Genomic DNA, 21,848 nt, shown 5'->3' with positions numbered 1-21,848 from the left:
GTGGACCAAAAACAAAACCTTTTAATGGCTTAGAAAACATGCAGATAGAAGCTGGAAAACAGGCTCCACCCCTAAACAGGCTCCACCCCTTAATGACGGGAGTCATTGAGAAATACCCGATATTGGCCCATTCCTCTGTTTAAGGTTGGTTCTTCTTTCTTAACAAAGATGGCTTCCTTCCTCTCAAACCACCTGTCTTCTTTGTCCATCAGGTGTAGACGTAGCGCAGAGTCTTGTCCAGAGGAGGGCGCTCTTCTGTGTTGGGCCATGCGTCTGTGGAGAGGTTGTTTGGTTTCCCCTATATAAGATCAGATTATTGACCTGCAGACACTCTGCTCAGATTAGGTCTTTAGGATGAACTAGAAACTAGAATCTGAACTTTACTGTATAAATAATATACTGTAAATAAAGGTCGCCTTAAATCTCTCTTCCTTTATCATTTACCATCCACTGTATATATCTGGATGATCTGTATTTACTTTATTTACTTTTAATCTATTCTGAATTAGGGTGAACAGATTTAGAAACGTACAATTAGCTCGGCCTTGAAATGTGTAAATAATGCTCAATAATTACTAAAGATCTAATTTCTGACAATATAACTAAAGCCTCCACAGTATGATTATAAATGAAGTTAAACTAAATAAAATCTCTCTTATCAGAATTTATTAAACATGTTTTATTGGACCTAAAATAAACGTTTAATGAGTGTCAAGGGTTCAAAAATATAAAATAAATAAATAAGAAAAATGATCTGGAATGAAATAATTATATAAATGATGTTATTTCTGTATCAGAAGATCAAACTTTTGCTTCTATCGGTCCCAGATTTGACCTTTTTAATGATTCACCATCTGCTTCATTTGATAATTGCCTGGAAACAAAATAAACAACTTTCTTCATATTTTTATTCCCATAATCCGTTATATTCTAGATGCCTGTAGTGATAATGGGATGTGTAATCAGTGCAGTATTTTAGTACCTTTGGAGGCGAGGGTGTCAGAGTTAGAATCCAGGCTTCAGGCTGTTGAACATCCAGGAGTTAAAGTAGGCCCCCCACGTAGCTGTCCTCCAGCAGTGCCTGAGCAGCCAGGCGATTGGGTAACTGTACGCAGAAAGCGTAGTCGTGGATCTCTGCCCACTGGTCACCACCAACCCGTTCACCTTTCTAACTGGTTTTCCCCACTCAGTGACACACCCACTGAGAAGCCCACTCTGGTGATTGGCAGCTCCATAGTCAGAAACGTTAGAGACACCAGGGACCATAGTCACATGGTTCCCGGGGGCCAGAACGGGCGACATCAAGTCCTACGGATAAGGTTAAATACAGTGAGATTGTTATTCAGGCTGGATAAGGATAAATGTTCCTCAGCAGCTGGTTGCTCAGTTTGCAGCTTCATCTGTTTCCAGTCGAGCTCCTAAAGACCAACAACAGGTTCTGGTCTAGATGCTGGATTCAGTCTGTTTAAAGAATCTGACCCCAGCCTAAAGGTCGGGTCTGAGCAAAGAAACCAACCAAACAAACCGTCTAATTCTGCCAACACCAGAGGTCAAAGGTCGTGGAGGTCCAGCAGAAGCACTGAGCTGTCCTTCAGGAGGACGTCCATCCAGGTGACCGAGGTGTATGTCAATATATGGACCAGGAGGGTCTGAATACTGACCTACTGAGATCCACCTGACTCTCCTCTTTATTGCTTCATGGAGAAAAAGCGATGAGCTGGTCTTCCTTTAGAGGTCAAAGGTCAGATTAAATGTCTGATGATGCTTCTGTGTCTCCGGGGACAGCGGCCGAACAGGAAGTCCACCCCTCTGCTGCTGGTCTCCATAAATCCGTCCCTCCGCGCTCCTCTGGAGGCTGAAGCTTTGTGCCAAACGGCGTCCTCTCACCAGAAGGCGGGAGCAGCAGAGGACATTGACCTTTGACCCTTCAGTCCTGACCTGAGGACAGCCTCTGAGCGCCGTGAGGCTGCAGCGGCTCCAGCTAATCCCCCTCCTCTTCCTGGGGGCCGATGCTTGATGCTCGCCATTATCAGATATTCATCTCTGATGACATCACCAAGAAATTAAGGATGAAAAAATCTGAGATTTATGCGAAAAGGGAAAAGGCATTTCCAGAGCTGTAATGGAGGCATTAACGTCTCCAGTCATTTCCTAAACCTTCCCTCCAGTCGCCGATGGCAGCGATCACTCATCTCCTCTGACCTTTTCCTCCAATAAATTATTTATTACATTTAAAGGATAAATTTAGCCGCTCTTACATTTCAGCTGTTGAACAAAGAAACCTGCAGCAGTAATTAAATGTCCGACGGTTTCAGCATCTCGCAAAGCGCCTCCGCTTCTCACCGTGACTCTGAGGCTGATGGTGAGCTGGGAGCTTTAGAGACTCTCTGTTCACAGCGGGGAAAGACCTTCAGTGTGTCCCTTCTGAGGAACGGAGAGTCCACCAGGATGGACATTATATATATAGACACACCTTTGTTTCTAGATGTTGGAGCTTGGCCTGTTTTCCAGTGTAGTCCTGTTTCTCTGACTGTGACTAACTGGATGTGCTCTCTTCATCCTCTGACATGGGAGCTGGCTCGGAGCTCGTCTGCCTGGCTGTGTGTTTCCTGGACGGGGCCGCCTGTGGAGCTGGTTGACAGTTGCCTTTTGTATCTATGCTTCTTTTTCTATGTCTGCTTCTGTCTCCTTGAACCCCAGTGGGCCTCAGCAGATGGCCGCTCACACTGAGCCTGGTTCTGCTGGAGGTTTCTTCCTGTTCAAAGGGAGTTTTTCCTCTCCACTGTCGCTACAAGCATGCTTAGTGTGAGGGATTGCTGAAGAGTCAATGAGTCGATGCAATCAGCTGGTTTTTGAACTGGATAGTGACCTGAGATGACATGTTTTACAGACTGAATTTAATTTATTTGAATGCATATATTTATATATATATATATATATATATATATATATATATATATATATATATATATATATATATATATATAAATATATAAATGCTGTTGTCAGCAGTTGTATCGATTGGTTCTGATGAACCTCAGAGAGTTTTTTGTTTTCTGGCTCCTGAATCAGTTTGTTTTGGACGTCTGTTGTTGTCTGACCAGCATCTCAGTCCCAGATGTTTTTTACTGACTGCTTTTCTGTTGGGGGGGGGGGGGGGGGGGGTTCATGTTCTTTGTTCTCCTTCTTCTTGTGTTTTAATCCCTGAAGGATTCATACATCAAAGGAGGTCTGTAGGAATCATCTGGGATCTTTGTTGCTCCTCAGCGTTTCATCCCTGTAGATTTTGGTTTGTTTGGTTTGTCCTGATAAAAACTAAAACATTAATGCCTAAAAATAAAACCATGAACCTCAGTTAGATCTGCTGTGAAGCTGCACGGCCCAATGTGGACGATCCTGAATTAGAATTAGAGTGGATTCAGGATTAGTGTCAGGGTGGGTTAACAGCTTTAACAGAGACTATAATCATTATTATTTCAGAAACATCCTAAGTTTCTTTACTTAAAGGTACACTATGCAACCAGTGTTGATTTTCCAGCGAGGCTCCCCCCAGAGGGCGAAAGTAAAAGTGCACTGTCGTAAATATGCTCAGCTGTTCTCCTGGTTTCTCCGTCAAGCCAGGCGCGGTTGTTTTGAGCTTAGCAGCGAATGACTAACGCTGCGTTCACACTGGATGTAGCTGGCGCGACAGAAGCAGCGAGTTTACATGCAAAGGTCCAGCGGCGCGTTTTGAGCTGCAGGCGCAGCACGTCTGAGCGGCTGCAGCAGCGCGTCGGGTGCGTTTAACGCAGGGAGAGAGACACAGCGCTGATGATCACTGCTCTTAAACAGTTTATTGACGCCTAAATTAACTTAAAATGCAGAAATCTGCCGGCAGAATATGCAGTTTGGATTATTTAGATGAAAAACACCTACCAGCTGCCGCGGTGAACCGCTGCTGATGAAGGGATCCCTACTGTCGGCGCATCCCTGGTATGTGGGGGTCTGAGCGGCTCCGACAGAAAAAATATTGAAGGCAGGATAATAATCTGAATGAACTGACTGCACTGATTACGTTTTCAGGTGTATTTTCTCACTTAAACACATATTAAAACTACTTTATTCCCACTGATCACAGCAAATATAGCTGCAAGGCAGAGAAAGGATAGTGAAGCTCCGCCCAACGCGCCTCAGACACACTTTTGCAGCCAGAGCAGCAAAGCTGCTTCAGCCCCGCGTCAGAACTAACTGGTACAAGCAGCAAAAATGAAGCAGCAGATGCCATTTTGCTGCTTTTGCTGCGTGAACGTAGCATAACTGCACAAAGATCGCCACTGTGCTAGCAACGAGAATGCTTTTAACTGGGGGGTGTAGCAGTTCTCGCCGTAAAGCAAGACTGACTCTCACGAGACTTCTGAGCCTGTGGGTGCGGGTCGGTGCTCCTGCAGTTGCAAGTGCAGTATTTCCCCCACAGACCACCAGGGCGGCCGAGAAAACCTTTGTTCAACCTGAAATGACTCATTTAGTCATCCATAATGTTATGGAACACATTAATTAACTGAAAAATGTTGCATAGTGTCCCTTTAAAAGAGTGAGAACAATAGAAACAATAGATTCTCTCAATAAAACCTAATAAAGCAGGATTATTAGACCCTTTATAGAGAGATTAATGTGGATTAGACCTTAAATCTACTTCCTGATATGTTTGGTTCATAATATATAATAAAACTGTCCAATATGTCAGTAAAACATCTGATAAATGTCCACACCATTCTGTCAACAATTCAGAATAATAATTACAGAAGTTTGCTTGATCAACTAAATCCATTTTTCTGTCAGATTTAGTTGATTTCTTTACGTCATTAATATCATTTAAAGCTAGTAGAAATACTCCACCTAATCTTTACCAGAACCGGATCCACAGACTCGGACTCGTCTGGTTCGACTGGAGATGATTCCTCAGTGATCCACAATCATCATCCTCTCTCTTCCTCCCCTCCACCATAACATTCCTAAAGGAGTAAATCATAACTATAATTAAAACTGGGGGAAAAGTTAAAGCGATTAAATGTGGTCTGTTTAACATAAGATCGCTTTCCTCTAAAAGTCTGCTAGTTAATGACTTGATTTGTGATAATCACATTGACTTGTTTTGCCTTACAGAAACCTGGCTGCAGCAAGAGGATTATGTGAGCATAAATGAGGCAACTCCTTCAAGCTATTTAAATTTTCACATCCCCAGAAGTTCTGGGCGAGGAGGAGGAGTAGCAACAATCTTCCAGTCTGACTTACTGATTACTCCCAAAACAATTAATACCTACAACTCTTTGATCATTTAACCCTTAATGATCCAAATTTCAAAGCAGAAAACCTCTTCTTTTTGTAACTTTGTATCGTCCACCAGGTCCTTACTCTGAATGTTTAGATGAGTTTTCAGAGTTCCTTTCTGATTTGGTATTAAATACTGACAGGGTCATCATAGTGGGAGATTTTAACATCCATGCTGACATTGAAGGCGATAGCTTAAGAGCAGCCTTTAATGCTATCTTAGACTCTGTTTACATCCGTCTGTCCGTCCTCTGATCTAAGGCAGGACTAACGAGTTCTAATCCAGAACCGAATAAAAGAGGTTCTAGTTTTCAGGACATCATATAATCTGCAGAAATGAAAGCCTCCCACACGCTAAAATAGTTCAGTTTAGTTGTTCAGATTCCTGCAGGGAGGCACAGAGCCATATCCGACTTTAATTAGAACAAGAATGAAAATATTTCCATCTGGATAAAACGCCAACAGCAGCTGAGCTCCTAAACGTCTGAGGTTGGTTTCATGCCTGAGCAGCAGGAGTTTAATCCTGACATTTTGTTTGAAATAAAGCATAATTAGTTAGATGTGATGAGGAAACGGATGCAGCAGCAGCGGAGCGACAGGTTTCAGATAAACATGGATCTATGGTGCCTCCGGGATGCAGTGAGATCCGTCCGAACTTCAGGAGCTCCTGCTCGGCTGCAGACGCCATAAATCAGAGGTGATGCAGGAGCTGAGCTGCGTTAACTTAACAAGGTGTTAAATGTTTTCATTGGGCGCGGGGATAATTATGATAGGAGGTCATTAATCAAGTCTTTTTCTTGTCTGTGCCGGGGGTAATTAGTCTGTCAGTCTGTCCGTCCTGCTGACGTCTCGGCAACAAAGAGTTTTACTTTAACGATCCCTCAGCTCCCGTCCGCCGCAGCAGCAGCATCTCGCATTGTTCGCTTTAAAATGAAATCAATGCAGAAAAGTGAAAACAGAGCAGGGAGAGGCTTTATTAGATGGAAGTTTAAAAGGAAAGCAGCAGCAGTTTGTGGTCCAGCAGCTGCAGCCGGAGGCTTTGATGGATTGAGCTTTTCATTGGGAAAGACGAGCAAATGGAGAGAGAGGCTGAGGGAGGTAAAGTGCCTCTCTCTATCACACCAACATTTCTCTTCATTTTTTCTTTCATTTGTCTTTTCTCCACGTTCGGTTTTTGTTCCTTCTGCTGCCTGTTTCCTCCAAGGTCGTCTAATGAGTGACGGCGTCTCCTTCTCCGTGCGGAGCTCCCAGCTCAGGCCTCCTCTCTCCCGTTTCCCTCCAAGCAGAGCATGTGATGCTCGCTCGCTCGTTAGGCAGGCGGGGGTCAGAGCTCCGAAGCTTTCAGGCAGAGAAAGGCTGAACCGAAGGGATGACCCAGAATGCTCAGTCCACAGTGGACAGTCTGAAGCAATCCCTCATACTGAGCATGCATGCAGCGACAGTGGAAAGGAAAACTCCCATTTGAAGGGAAGAAACCAGAACCAGAACCAGGGTGATTTCCTGGAGCTCTTAGGATGTCAGCGAGAAGATGAAGGTTCATGGCAGGAATAGAGGAAGTCAGATGAGCTCTTCAGTGGGACGGCTGCTGGCGCTGGCATCTTTTGGGGGGGGGGGGGGCGTGGTTACTGTCTGTCTCTATTGCTGATGAAGAGTCCCAGTCATCCAGGTCATAGTCATTCCGCAAAAGTTCAAAAAAGTCCACTGGAATTGGTTCCAAGATTTGAAGACGTTTCGCCACCTCTCCTGGAAGCTTTCTCAGTTCAAATGTTGTGTTTTCTACGTCCATACGGGTGAGATGGTGGGAATGTGACTGGATGAATGTGACTGGATGAATGTGACTGGATGAATGTGATTGGATGAATCTGACTGGATGAATGTGACTGGATGAATGTGACTGGATGAATCTGACTGGATGAATGTGACTGGATGAATGTGACTGGATGAATGTGACTGGATGAATGTGACTGGATGAATCTGACTGGATGAATGTGACTGGATGAATCTGACTGGATGAATGTGATTGGATGAATCTGACTGGATGAATGTGACTGGATGAATGTGATTGGATGAATCTGACTGGATGAATGTGACTGGATGAATGTGATTGGATGAATCTGACTGGATGAATGTGACTGGATGAATGTGACTGGATGAATGTGATTGGATGAATCTGACTGGATGAATGTGACTGGATGAATGTGATTGGATGAATCTGACTGGATGAATGTGACTGGATGAATGTGACTGGATGAATGTGACTGGATGAATGTGACTGGATGAATGTGATTGGATGAATCTGACTGGATGAATGTGACTGGATGAATGTGACTGGATGAATGTGACTGGATGAATCTGACTGGATGAATGTGACTGGATGAATGTGACTGGATGAATGTGACTGGATGAATGTGACTGGATGAATGTGATTGGATGAATCTGACTGGATGAATGTGACTGGATGAATGTGACTGGATGAATCTGACTGGATGAATGTGACTGGATGAATGTGACTGGATGAATCTGACTGGATGAATGTGACTGGATGAATGTGACTGGATGAATGTGACTGGATGAATGTGACTGGATGAATGTGATTGGATGAATCTGACTGGATGAATGTGACTGGATGAATGTGACTGGATGAATGTGACTGGATGAATGTGATTGGATGAATCTGACTGGATGAATGTGACTGGATGAATGTGACTGGATGAATGTGACTGGATGAATGTGACTGGATGAATCTGACTGGATGAATGTGACTGGATGAATGTGACTGGATGAATCTGACTGGATGAATGTGACTGGATGAATGTGACTGGATGAATGTGACTGGATGAATGTGACTGGATGAATGTGATTGGATGAATCTGACTGGATGAATGTGACTGGATGAATGTGACTGGATGAATGTGACTGGATGAATGTGATTGGATGAATCTGACTGGATGAATGTGACTGGATGAATGTGACTGGATGAATGTGACTGGATGAATGTGACTGGATGAATCTGACTGGATGAATGTGACTGGATGAATGTGACTGGATGAATGTGACTGGATGAATGTGACTGGATGAATGTGACTGGATGAATGTGACTGGATGAATGTGATTGGATTAATCTGACTGGATGAATGTGACTGGATGAATGTGACTGGATGAATGTGACTGGATGAATGTGATTGGATGAATCTGACTGGATGAATGTGACGTTGTTTCCATCTACTTCAGCATCACTCTCCAAACAGTTCTGTTATTGCGCTTCGTTTAGAAGCGTCTCTTTCTCTCTGAGCTGCTAGGACCTGGAAGCTAACCTCACTTTAGCCTAATTATAATCCAGAATCCTTTCAGGTCATCAGAACCAGAATTGATTTAAATTTAGAATTTAATTTTATAAATTATTTCTTCTTTTGAATTAATACTTTTATTCTGCTCTAATCTGGATTTTTCCCTTTGAACACATTAAGAGTTGCAGCTCTGAGCTTTTAAATGAACATGTCAAAGCAAAGCAGTGGCGCCCCCTATGGGAGACCAGCAGACCAACTTATTAGCTACGTGTTTTATATTAGGGTCATATGAGGTCATTGATTTTAGGGAAAAACAAACAAGCTTTATTCTAGTGCCTGATTATTTCCATCTGATCTGACTTTTAATTATTTTTAATTATTAGTTTTTTTTTCTTTGTTTTAATTGACCAGCTGTTCATGGTCTCTCCGTTATTCGTTGATATAAATGAGTTTTATTCGTCTTTTCTTCTGCTCTCCTGTTCTCTGAATGTTCAGGTTTTTATTCATTCATTTCATCCGTTCATGTGACGCCGCCGTTCAGCTGATGGAGGAACGATTTGTTCCTGAAGAGTTCAGGAGGAACATCTGCAGCAGATGTTGGTGTTACATGTTCTCCAGATCCAAACGTTGCAGAACCTCCAGACCATCTGGCCCAGAACATCTGGCCCAGAACATCTGGCCCAGAACATCTGGCCCAGAACATCTGGCCCAGAACATCTGGCCCAGAACATCTGGCCCAGAACACCTGGCCCAGACCACCTGGCCCAGACCATCTGGCCCAGACCATCTGGCCCAGACCATCTGGCCCAGAGCATCTGGCCCAGAACACCTGGCCCAGAACACCTGGCCCAGAACATCTGGCCCAGAACATCTGGCCCAGACCATCTGACCCAGAACATCTGGCCCAGAACATCTGGCCCAGAACATCTGGCCCAGAACATCTGGCCCAGAACATCTGGCCCAGACCATCTGACCCAGAACATCTGGCCCAGAACATCTGGCCCAGAACATCTGGCCCAGACCATCTGGCCCAGACCACCTGGCCCAGACCATCTGGCCCAGACCATCTGGCCAAGAACATCTGGCCCAGACCATCTGGTCCGGAACATCTGGCCCAGACCATCTGGTCCGGAACATCTGGCCCAGACCATCTGGCCCAGAACACCTGGCCCAGACCACCTGGCCCAGACCATCTGGCCCAGAACATCTGGCCCAGAACATCTGGCCCAGACCACCTGGCCCAGACCATCTGGCCCAGACCATCTGGCCAAGAACATCTGGCCCAGACCATCTGGTCCGGAACATCTGGCCCAGACCATCTGGTCCGGAACATCTGGCCCAGACCATCTGGCCCAGAACACCTGGCCCAGACCACCTGGCCCAGACCATCTGGCCCAGACCATCTGGCCCAGAACACCTGGCCCAGACCACCTGGCCCAGACCATCTGGCCCAGAACATCTGGCCCAGACCATCTGGCTGCAGCAGCCGATAGTTTTAGCAGAATGAGTCTATTTATGTTCATCGTTAACATTTAGCAGTTTTTTTAATCTCCTGTTGCTGGTCTGATGCTAACACCTCCTGGCTCCGCCTCCCTCCTGCTTCCAGAGTCTCCCATTGGTCAGATGCGTCCTCCTCACGGCAGCGCCACGCCTCAGAAGAATAGCTACCTGCTGGTCATCATCCTGGTCTCGGTGGGAGCCATCAGCGTGGTGATCGTCACGGCGCTCGTCTGCATCCACCGCTCCTCCTCCCAGCAGAGAAAGTAAGACCGCCTACATCAGCCGCCATCTTGGTCCATCAGGTGCTAAGGATGGACCAGGATGGTTCTGGTTCTGCTCTGTAGCTGTTCGCTATCTAGATATCCCATAATAACGTTGGACCAACAGCAGCTTCTGCTTTACGTCGATCTCTGACCGTCTGCTTCCTGTTTCCCTTCCATTTCCACAGGAAGCGGGCGAGCCACAGCGCTGGGAAGAGGAAAGGCAGCCAGAAGGAGCTCCGGCCGCCGGACCTGTGGATCCACCACGAGGAGATGGAGATGAAGAACATGGAGAAAGCTCCCAGCGTGGCCCCGTCCGGCCGCGACTCGCCCAGCCAGTCCTGCCAGGACCTCCCCCCCGTGGCCCACAGCCAATCAGAGAGCCAGATGGGCAGCAAGAGCAGCCACTCCGGTACAGGATTTGATCCAGTCCACGTTTCCCTCTTTCCGCCCAGAATCTGTCAAAGCTTCACTGTGGGGTTTGTTTGGTTTCCCCTCCAGGAGCCGACCCAGACGAGGCGTCCAGCGGCATCTCCACTCTGGACCGTTCCATCTCGGCCAGGAGGGGGACCCGAGGGAAGATGATAATCCCCATGGACCTGCAGCCCAGCAGCACACGTAGGTCCAAACCCACCAGAACCACAACCTTCTGATGGTGGTCAGAGAAAGGCGTTCTGGTAACGGTCCGATTAACAGAACCGGCCCGATAAGTCGGCTTTACAGTCCGATAATCGCTTTAAAATGTAGATCAGGTGATCAGTGATGTCAGATTGGTGGTTTTTGCCTGAAGCGTTTTTTTTTTTTTTTATTATCCGTAAACAGAAACATGGATTTCAGAAATCGGTTGAAACGTTTGAGCAGAACGTTCCTTAGATTCATCTGAACCAGGAAGACTTTTCCAGATCTGGAGCTAGAATCCCAGAAGATGCTGAGCAGCGGAGAGGATCCTGGTTCCTCTGGTGAATTTGGACGCTCCTATGGCGGAGGTCTGATGGACGATGCAGCAGAACCATCCTGGATTCTGGGTTTGGATCATTTCAGTGAAGCTTTGGAGCAAACTGAGCAGAACCTGAACCCCCCCCCCGACCTGTTTCTGATGAGTAGTTTCATCTCAGGTCTGACTAACGGATTAGTGGCGTCATCTTGGTCACAGCTGAAGGAAAACTGCAGCTTTGTTAATCTTCTGTATGTTTCTGTTGCTCACGGCGACACGTTTCCTTTTCTGCCACTTTATTCCCACAGAAGCGGCGCTGAACATCTTCACAGTGTGAAGCAGGTCTGGTTTGTGCCGCATCTAATTACAGCGTTTCTGCGCTGGCGTGCGGCGCTCCCAGCCTCACAGTAATCACCTCCTCCTCTCTCTCCTCTTTTCGCCTGCTGTTTGTTTTCTGCGCCGGAACAAACAGAACCAAGGAGGAACCGCCGGGCTGCAGCGGTTCTGTTCCTCTGCAGGGAGCTGCTGACGTGATGATGTCACAGCGCCCGGCTCCATCACACCCAGATGTTTCTTCCAGTGTCTGAGTTCTGCTCTTCATCTCATCATGGACGGTTTGGTACCAGCAGACAGAAGCAGGACCTGTGAGTCAGTGTTCCAGCCTCTGAAGCTCCTCCTCCTGCTGGCTGATGATGTCAGAGGATCTGATCCAACATCTGGTCCTCAGACTGAAGCTCAGCTGATCCAGAGCTGCTCTGTGTGACGGACTCTGCAGCTGATCCTGTTCCAGCAGGAGAAACCAAAGGCCATGATGATGATGATGATGATCCGCTCGCCTCCCTGCAGGCTGAGCCAATCGATCCATGCTAAAATGGATCCGAGGTATCGATAACCACAGGTCTGTGATCAGCAGATTCAATTTGTGGTTTTGAGTCGATTTGTTGAGAGATGATTCCAGGAGGAGCAGAGTTTGATCCCAGCAGGAGAATCGATCCAGTTATTGATCAGAAACATCGACCAGCAGGAAGCTGCAGGTTTATCTCTGTCTGAGGATGAAAACACGCAGCCAGGAACAAGATGGAGATTCACAGACCAACCGGAACACATCTGCCCATCTCAGTTCTTCCTTTCTGTGAATTTTCCTCCAGATCTTCAGTTTGTTCTTAATGAAAACATGAATCAGAGTCAGAGGGAGAAGTTCAGAGGAAAGAAGATGGTTCCAGAACCTGATCAGGAATCACTGCAGAACCTCCAGCTTATCTCCTCCATGTCTGACTGGAGGAGGATGTTCTGGTTCTGAAACTCACCGTTAGTATTATGAACCTTTAGCTTTAACTATTTAATTTAAGAGTTAACTGTACTTAACGGTCCTGAACGAGTCCCTGACCGTGGTCCTGAACGAGTCGCTGACCGTGGTCCTGAACGAGTCGCTGACCGTGGTCCTGAACGACCCGCTGACCGTGGTCCTGAACGACCCGCTGACCGTGGTCCTGAATGAGTCGCTGACCGTGGTCCTGAACGAGTCGCTGACCGTGGTCCTGAACGACCCGCTGACCGTGGTCCTGAACGAGTCGCTGACCGTGGTCCTGAACGACCCGCTGACCTCAGTCCTGAACGACCCGCTGACCTCGGTCCTGAACGAGTCGCTGACCGTGGTCCTGAACGAGTCGCTGACCGTGGTCCTGAACGAGTCGCTGACCGTGGTCCTGAACGACCCGCTGACCGTGGTCCTGAACGACCCGCTGACCTCAGTCCTGAACGACCCGCTGACCTCAGTCCTGAACGAGTCGCTGACCGTGGTCCTGAACGACCCGCTGACCTCAGTCCTGAACGACCCGCTGACCTCAGTCCTGAACGAGTCGCTGACCGTGGTCCTGAACGAGTCGCTGACCGTGGTCCTGAACGACCCGCTGACCGTGGTCCTGAACGACCCGCTGACCTCAGTCCTGAACGAGTCGCTGACCTCAGTCCTGAACGAGTCGCTGACCTCAGTCCTGAACGAGTCGCTGACCGTGGTCCTGAACGACCCGCTGACCTCAGTCCTGAACGAGTCGCTGACCTCAGTCCTGAACGAGTCGCTGACCTCAGTCCTGAACGAGTCGCTGACCGTGGTCCTGAACGACCCGCTGACCTCAGTCCTGAACGAGTCGCTGACCGTGGTCCTGAACGACCCGCTGACCGTGGTCCTGAACGAGTCGCTGACCGTGGTCCTGAACGAGTCGCTGACCGTGGTCCTGAACGACCCGCTGACCGTGGTCCTGAACGACCCGCTGACCTCAGTCCTGAACGAGTCGCTGACCGTGGTCCTGAATGAGTCGCTGACCGTGGTCCTGAACGAGTCGCTGACCGTGGTCCTGAACGAGTCGCTGACCGTGGTCCTGAACAACAGTGATTGAAAGAAAAGGAAGCAACTGGAACTGATCATGTTAAATATTTATTTTATATAACCGGAGTGACTGCGACCTATGCAGCTCTTCCCAGAGGAACAGGACTGGAATCCCTCAGATGCAGGAATGTGTCTGAAGGAAGCTTAGCAGTAAGAGCCTGGAAACCTTTGGAGTATTTGACCGTCAGCCTGAACAAAGACTGAGTGCGTCTTTGTTTTATTTAAACATGAAGGATTACTGTGTAGCAGCGCCGAGCTCAGCAGCCTCACACTCATTTGAAGCGGCTGTGTTTAGAGCAGAGAAGGGGAATATAGACAGACACACTCACCATAATAGGGAGTGGGGGGAGCTCCTTATCTTCCAAACAGGCCTGAGGAGCCGTGCAGTGATTTTTCTCCGTGCCGTAGTCCTGCGGCGCTGTGTAATCAGTCTCAGTGAGCTCGCCTCCCTGCAGCTTCCTCTCAAGGTCACAGTATGAACCCTGCATGCTCCTCCTCTCAGGTTAGAGCTGCTCCTTCACCGCTGCACATTCACCTCCTGCTTTCTGTTGGTTGGTAATAAGCAGAGCCGGCCGCCTCCGTCTGCTGCAGACGCTGTTACATCAGCTTCACTTTGGTTTTATAGCTGCAACCGAAATCAGGGGACATTTTCTGCCAAAATGAAATGAAATCTGCAGCAAAACCAAAGAAAATGTGAGGCTGACCTGATCAAGCAGCCCTGAAGGTTTTGTTTTTTCTCAGCTTTTATTGCCGTTCCACTGTCGCAAGAACAGAGCTACAAAATTAACTGCATTTAACCCGTCCCCTTGGGGAGCACTTTACGCACTAGGCCACCACTCCCCAGATTTTCTTTTGGTTCTACCAGCAGGATGGGCTTTAAATGTTGGCGGCTTTGAGTCGAGGCTAATTAGGAAACGTTGTGAGTGGAGAAGTTCTTCTCTCCTTCTCTGGTTCCTCAGAGGTTCTGCTGCAGTAGAGCGGCTCAGCTGAGGAGCAACAGACGCCTGGATCAATTCACACGTTTCTGTTTAGATCATCCAGAACCAGTAACAATGATGATGGTGGAAGAAGAGCCCCATCCCCATGGTAACCTAAACCATCAGCACCATCAGGAAGGCAGCTAAGAAACCTGGTTCTGGTTCCAGCCTGATGACCCAGATATTAAGGTTCTGGAGCAGCCTGGACATCTGAGGAGAAGCTAAAGATTGGGGTCATGGCAAAGAGGGCTGAAGCTCGCCACCAGAGAAAAACGCTCCTTTTTTAGCTCCAGCCTTCTAGAGGAAGGTTTAGAGGACCCTGACCTCTGACCCTGACCTCTGACCCTGACCTCTGACCCTGACCTGTCTTGTAGCCATGCTAATGCTAAACCAGTGTTCGGATATGGCTGATAAACGTAGATCTATTCTAGCTGCTGCTGGGCTAACTCACTGCTATTCTCTGTTTCAGCGGTGGTCAGCGCCATTCCAGTTCCAACACTGGAGTCCTCCCAGTATCCTGGGATTCTGCCTTCTCCATCCTGTGGCTTCACACACAACAAGTTCAGCCTGAGGCCGATGCCGTTCCCCAGTCTGACCGTGGACCGAGGATACACTGCAGGTACTGGGACCAGTAGAAGGTCCGTCTGTATAAAGCTGGTGAACGGTGGAGCAGTTGCAGCGATGCTGCTTTGCAGAGAGGAGGTTGTGAGTTTGATTCCCGGCCTGGAGTCTGACTGCACTGAGTTTGCATGTTCTCCTTGTGCTTTCGCTGGTTCTCTCTGGGTTCTAGAGCTTCCTCCTACAGTCCTGTTCAGTTCTCTGAGTTGTGTGCAGGGTTTACATCTTTGTGTGTCTCTGTGTTGCCCTGTGGCACGCTGCTGACCTCTGCAGGGCGGACCCCGCCTCCCGCCCCGCCTGCTGGGCACAGGCACCGATACGCTGATCAGGGCCACTATCATAGAGCAGACAGACCCTCCCTGCTGTTCAGATGATGGCAGCTCTGGTTTTCTGGGTCTGTGTACCAGGAACCGGTTAAGCTCTCATGTCTTCATGGTCCAAGTGGAGAACAGGGTGGAACAAGCCGTAAATAACCCTTTTAAACAAGATGGACGATGAGGAGGAGAAACAGTTCCTCATCACATCCAATCTAGATCAATGTTTTCTGGGGTTTATATCTATGCTTTGGTTAAAAGCTTTTCATTTCCAGGCCTGATCGGTCCTCAGTGGAGGAGCTTCTGACCTTCAGACTGTAACTGAGACCTTTCTCAGACGCTCCACTGGTTTATTGGTGTAAAAGGAAAAGCTGACAGCCTGATTGCTGCTTTCCTTTTCCTCTCAGCAGTTATTATATAGAGAGCTGCTAATATTAGAAAGAGCAGTAAACACAGAGCTACCTGCAGCTCTGCCGCCTTCCCAGCTCCCTCTGCTCTCCTCATGCTCTCCTTTCTGTTCGCAGTCAATCTGCATCTTTCTGCTAAACCAAACGGCCCACAGATGGTTCAGGAGACGATGAATCCCTGATTGGCAGCAATTTAACAGTAGCAGGAGAGGAGGAGACAGTCCAGGGGGGCTGATGGCGATGCAGGCGAGGGTACGGGGCTGCAGCGGCTGAGGAAGGGGCAGGAGGGACCTTGGAGGAGCTCTAATCCTCCAATCAGCCTCTTAATGGTTGAACCAATCAGAAAGCTGAGCTCCTGTCTGCTGCTGGCCGACACAGAGGTCAACCAGGAGCTGCGTTTGTGTGAAAATGTGCAGCATCTCTGCCCTAATGGAGCTTTGCTGTCGCACAGAGGGACACATGCTGGAGAGGAGGAGGAGGAGGTGAAGGAGGAGGTGAGAGGGAGGTGCTAATGGAAGGTGGAATGGATGCAGATCAGATCAGTCAGCTGCTCTCTAGTGACTCTCAGCAGGTCTGCTTCCTTTCAATAGACCAGATCTCAGACACAATAACGTTCTTAAGATAGGAGTTTAACTCTGGTGGTTTAACTCTGATGGTTTAACTCTGATGGTTTAACTCTGGTGGTTTAACTCTGATGGTTTAACTCTGGTGGTTTAACTCGGATGGTTTAACTGATGGTTTAACTGATGGTTTAACTCTGGTGGTTTAACTCTGGTGGTTTAACTTGGATGGTTTAACTCTGATGGTTTAACTCTGATGGTTTAACTGATGGTTTAACTCTGGTGGTTTAACTGATGGTTTAACTCTGGTGGTTTAACTTATGGTTTAACTGATGGTTTAACTCTGGTGGTTTAACTCTGGTGGTTTAACTGATGGTTTAACTCTGGTGGTTTAACTTATGGTTTAACTGATGGTTTAACTCTGGTGGTTTAACTGATGGTTTAACTCTGGTGGTTTAACTGATGGTTTAACTGATGGTTTAACTCTGGTGGTTTAACTCTGGTGGTTTAACTTGGATGGTTTAACTCTGATGGTTTAACTCTGATGGTTTAACTGATGGTTTAACTCTGGTGGTTTAACTGATGGTTTAACTCTGGTGGTTTAACTTATGGTTTAACTGATGGTTTAACTCTGATGGTTTAACTCTGGTGGTTTAACTGATGGTTTAACTCTGGTGGTTTAACTTATGGTTTAACTGATGGTTTAACTCTGATGGTTTAACTCTGATGGTTTAACTGATGGTTTAACTCTGGTGGTTTAACTGATGGTTTAACTTTGACGGTTTAACTGATGGTTTAACTCTGGTGGTTTAACTGATGGTTTAACTCTGGTGGTTTAACTCGGATGGTTTAACTGACGGTTTAACTGATGGTTTAACTCTGGTGGTTTAACTCTGATGGTTTAACTCTGGTGGTTTAACTCGGATGGTTTAACTGATGGTTTAACTGATGGTTTAACTCTGGTGGTTTAACTCTGGTGGTTTAACTTGGATGGTTTAACTCTGATGGTTTAACTCTGATGGTTTAACTGATGGTTTAACTCTGGTGGTTTAACTGATGGTTTAACTCTGGTGGTTTAACTTATGGTTTAACTGATGGTTTAACTCTGATGGTTTAACTCTGGTGGTTTAACTGATGGTTTAACTCTGGTGGTTTAACTTATGGTTTAACTGATGGTTTAACTCTGATGGTTTAACTCTGATGGTTTAACTGATGGTTTAACTCTGGTGGTTTAACTGATGGTTTAAATCTGATGGTTTAACTCTGATGGTTTAACTTTGACGGTTTAACTGATGGTTTAACTCTGGTGGTTTAACTTATGGTTTAACTGATGGTTTAACTCTGATGGTTTAACTCTGGTGGTTTAACTTTGACGGTTTAACTGATGGTTTAAATCTGATGGTTTAACTCTGATGGTTTAACTTTGACGGTTTAACTGATGGTTTAACTCTGGTGGTTTAACTGATGGTTTAAATCTGATGGTTTAACTCTGATGGTTTAACTTTGACGGTTTAACTGATGGTTTAACTCTGGTGGTTTAACTTATGGTTTAACTGATGTTTAACTCTGATGGTTTAACTCTGGTGGTTTAACTTTGACGGTTTAACTGATGGTTTAAATCTGATGGTTTAACTCTGATGGTTTAACTTTGACGGTTTAACTGATGGTTTAACTCTGATGGTTTAACTGATGGTTTAACTCTGATGGTTTAACTGATGGTTTAAATCTGATGGTTTAACTCTGATGGTTTAACTCTGGTGGTTTAACTTTGACGGTTTAACTGATGGTTTAAATCTGATGGTTTAACTCTGATGGTTTAACTTTGACGGTTTAACTGATGGTTTAAATCTGATGGTTTAACTCTGATGGTTTAACTTTGACGGTTTAACTGATGGTTTAACTCTGGTGGTTTAACTCTGGTGGTTTAACTGATGGTTTAAATCTGACGGTTTAACTCTGGTGGTTTAACTTTGACGGTTTAACTGATGGTTTAAATCTGATGGTTTAACTCTGATGGTTTAACTTTGACGGTTTAACTGATGGTTTAACTCTGATGGTTTAACTCTGGTGGTTTAACTGATGGTTTAAATCTGATGGTTTAACTCTGATGGTTTAACTTTGACGGTTTAACTGATGGTTTAACTCTGGTGGTTTAACTTTGACGGTTTAACTGATGGTTTAACTCTGGTGGTTTAACTTATGGTTTAACTGATGGTTTAAATCTGGTGGTTTAACTTTGACTGTTTAACTGATGGTTTAACTCTGATGGTTTAACTCTGGTGGTTTAACTTTGACGGTTTAACTGATGGTTTAACTCTGGTGGTTTAACTTTGACGGTTTAACTGATGGTTTAACTCTGGTGGTTTAACTTATGGTTTAACTCTGATGGTTTAACTCTGGTGGTTTAACTGATGGTTTAACTGATGGTTTAACTCTGATGGTTTAACTTTGACGGTTTAACTGATGGTTTAACTCTGATGGTTTAACTCTGGTGGTTTAACTGATGGTTTAAATCTGATGGTTTAACTCTGATGGTTTAACTTTGACGGTTTAACTGATGGTTTAACTCTGGTGGTTTAACTTATGGTTTAAATCTGATGGTTTAACTCTGATGGTTTAACTCTGATGGTTTAACTTTGACGGTTTAACTGATGGTTTAACTCTGATGGTTTAACTCTGGTGGTTTAACTGATGGTTTAAATCTGATGGTTTAACTCTGATGGTTTAACTTTGACGGTTTAACTGATGGTTTAACTCTGGTGGTTTAACTTATGGTTTAACTGATGGTTTAAATCTGGTGGTTTAACTTTGACGGTTTAACTGATGGTTTAACTCTGATGGTTTAACTCTGGTGGTTTAACTTTGACGGTTTAACTGATGGTTTAACTCTGGTGGTTTAACTTTGACGGTTTAACTGATGGTTTAACTCTGGTGGTTTAACTTATGGTTTAACTCTGATGGTTTAACTCTGGTGGTTTAACTGATGGTTTAACTGATGGTTTAAATCTGATGGTTTAACTCTGGTGGTTTAACTGATGGTTTAACTGATGGTTTAACTGATGGTTTAAATCTGATGGTTTAACTCTGATGGTTTAACTTTGACGGTTTAACTGATGGTTTAACTCTGGTGGTTTAACTGATGGTTTAACTCGGATGGTTTAACTCGGATGGTTTAACTCGGATGGTTTAACTCTGATGGTTTAACTCTGATGGTTTAACTTTGACGGTTTAACTGATGGTTTAACTCTGGCGGTTTAACTGATGGTTTAACTCGGATGGTTTAACTCGGATGGTTTAACTCGGATGGTTTAACTCTGATGGTTTAACTTTGACGGTTTAACTGATGGTTTAACTCTGATGGTTTAACTCTGATGGTTTAACTTTGACGGTTTAACTGATGGTTTAACTCTGGCGGTTTAACTGATGGTTTAACTCGGATGGTTTAACTCGGATGGTTTAACTCGGATGGTTTAACTCTGATGGTTTACCTCTGATGGTTTAACTTTGACGGTTTAACTGATGGTTTAACTCTGGTGGTTTAACTGATGGTTTAACTCGGATGGTTTAACTCAGATGGTTTAACTCGGATGGTTTAACTGATAGTTTCAACCAATCAGGGTTGATGTGGCGCGTCCAGCAGCTTTTTCCAACTCCAGCAGCTGCTGCTTGTGAACATTTGAGCAAAGTTTCCGGGGGGAAATTAGGAAGTGCCAGACAGGTACATCCTAAAAACCAATCGTACAGTTGCTAGTATTTTTAATTAAAGGCTGTAAAATACTCGCTTATCCGCATTGCTAGCTAACAGCCTGCTGCTGAAAGATATCAGTGTGGGTAGAGCAGATATTTGATAACCAGAAGCGGCTCCCCAAAGATTTCTAAGGTCCTAAACATGAACTAGGCTGCGGTCTTTGAAGCAGAGTTCAGATTTTCTTCATTTATTATTCATATTTTTAGGATTAAAGAAAGTCCAGAGTTTTCCCGTCTTTAAGGACGGATGGTTTTCTTCTTGCTGTCAGGGCGAACTCTTCAGGGATTCTCTGGGATTCCCACTAATTGGACTTTTCTGTGTTTCCATCCTTCCTCTCAGCGATGCCCTCAGACTCCTCCACCGCTCCTCTGCTTCAGCAGCAGCCTCCACCCCAGCCGGCCGCCCCCCTCCTGCCTGGCTGCGCTGCTCCTGCCTCGGAGCACGTTCCCCCCGTCGGCCCCGTCCCCGGGGCCCCCGCCGCCCCGGGCTCCTCAGAGGAGGCGCAGACAGGCGGGGGGCGGACCATCCCCACGGCCTGCGTTCGGCCGACCCACCCGCTGCGGAGCTTCACCAACCCGCTGCTGCCACCGCCGATGGGGACCATCGACCCAAAGGTTTACTCCTCCATGCTGCCACAGTCCGGTGAGTAACCCCCCCCCCCACACACACACCCCTAAGGCCCTTGGTCTCAGATGCCCCCTCTCCCTTCTGACTGTGGAGTTTGATCAGAATCTCCATTAATCAAATGTTTGATAATATTCTGGTTTTCTAAAGTTTTTATTTTCTGTAAACATAAATCACCAAAATGAAAGCTGTGAGAAATCGATGAGTTCATGAGCGACAGACGTGTTTGAGTTCCACCGCCGTCATGGAGGAGGAAGGGAGAGGGAGGGAAGGTGGAGTCGCTCCCAGAACAACCAGTGTGATCCAGCCATGAAGCTCCCAGGCTGGATGGAAACACGCGGCGTTCCCATCCAGGGTTGATGAGGATCAGACCGGATCAAAACGCTTTAGAGCTCCAACAGTTTGTCTCCTCTGATTCTGTTTGTTAAAATGCAGGATGATGCAACATGAGGGTAAACTTTTAAAACCAAGCAGACAGAAAAAAGCCCCAGCTTTAAAACATCTGAGATTTCAGTTTAAATGGATCTTCTGCTCCTTAAATGATAAACCGACTGGACTCTGATCACTTTAATAAAAACTGGAACCTTTTTAATGAAAATGAAACATTTCTTCCTGAGAAAATGGTTGTGGCTGTGATGTAGCAGCTCTCCTGGCTGGATGCTGCAGCCTGAGGCGCTGTTTGTTTGGATACGTTTAATAAAGCGTAAGTGTCCCTGACATTAGCCAGAGGGACGGAGCTGACCTGTCTGTCTCTGCTCGTGTCCTCAGAGCTGAAACCAGACGGTAAATCTAACAAACAGCCCGGCTGGTAGGGTCAGAGCAGCAATCCCATGTGATGGTGGAACGGCTGGTTGATCTTTTTGACCAGGATCTTCTACGGTGGCTTAAAGGGCTCTCTGCCGCCCTTCTCTACTCTAACCTACAGC

At 46.3% G+C, this 21,848-nt stretch overlaps 1 protein-coding gene across 1 annotated transcript in view; it reads left to right on the top strand.

Annotated features, from left to right (window-relative positions):
• The window catches only part of LOC119776881 (netrin receptor DCC-like), a gene marked incomplete at its 5' end in the record, with an annotated part of 120,146 nt that overhangs the window by 69,049 nt on the left and 29,249 nt on the right, over positions 1–21,848 (top strand). The window contains 5 exons of the mRNA XM_038275510.1: positions 10,201–10,357; positions 10,543–10,766; positions 10,856–10,972; positions 15,121–15,270; positions 20,638–20,940. Coding sequence (XP_038131438.1) covers positions 10,201–10,357; positions 10,543–10,766; positions 10,856–10,972; positions 15,121–15,270; positions 20,638–20,940 — 951 coding nt within the window. The remainder of the gene's footprint in view (positions 1–10,200; positions 10,358–10,542; positions 10,767–10,855; positions 10,973–15,120; positions 15,271–20,637; positions 20,941–21,848) is intronic.

Source organism: Cyprinodon tularosa, unplaced genomic scaffold (genome assembly GCF_016077235.1).
Source record: "Cyprinodon tularosa strain WSP-4 unplaced genomic scaffold, ASM1607723v1 ctg963, whole genome shotgun sequence".
NCBI lineage: Eukaryota > Metazoa > Chordata > Actinopteri > Cyprinodontiformes > Cyprinodontidae > Cyprinodon > Cyprinodon tularosa.
Note: the sequence above shows the minus strand (reverse complement) of the source record. Positions and strands in the feature narration are given on the sequence as shown.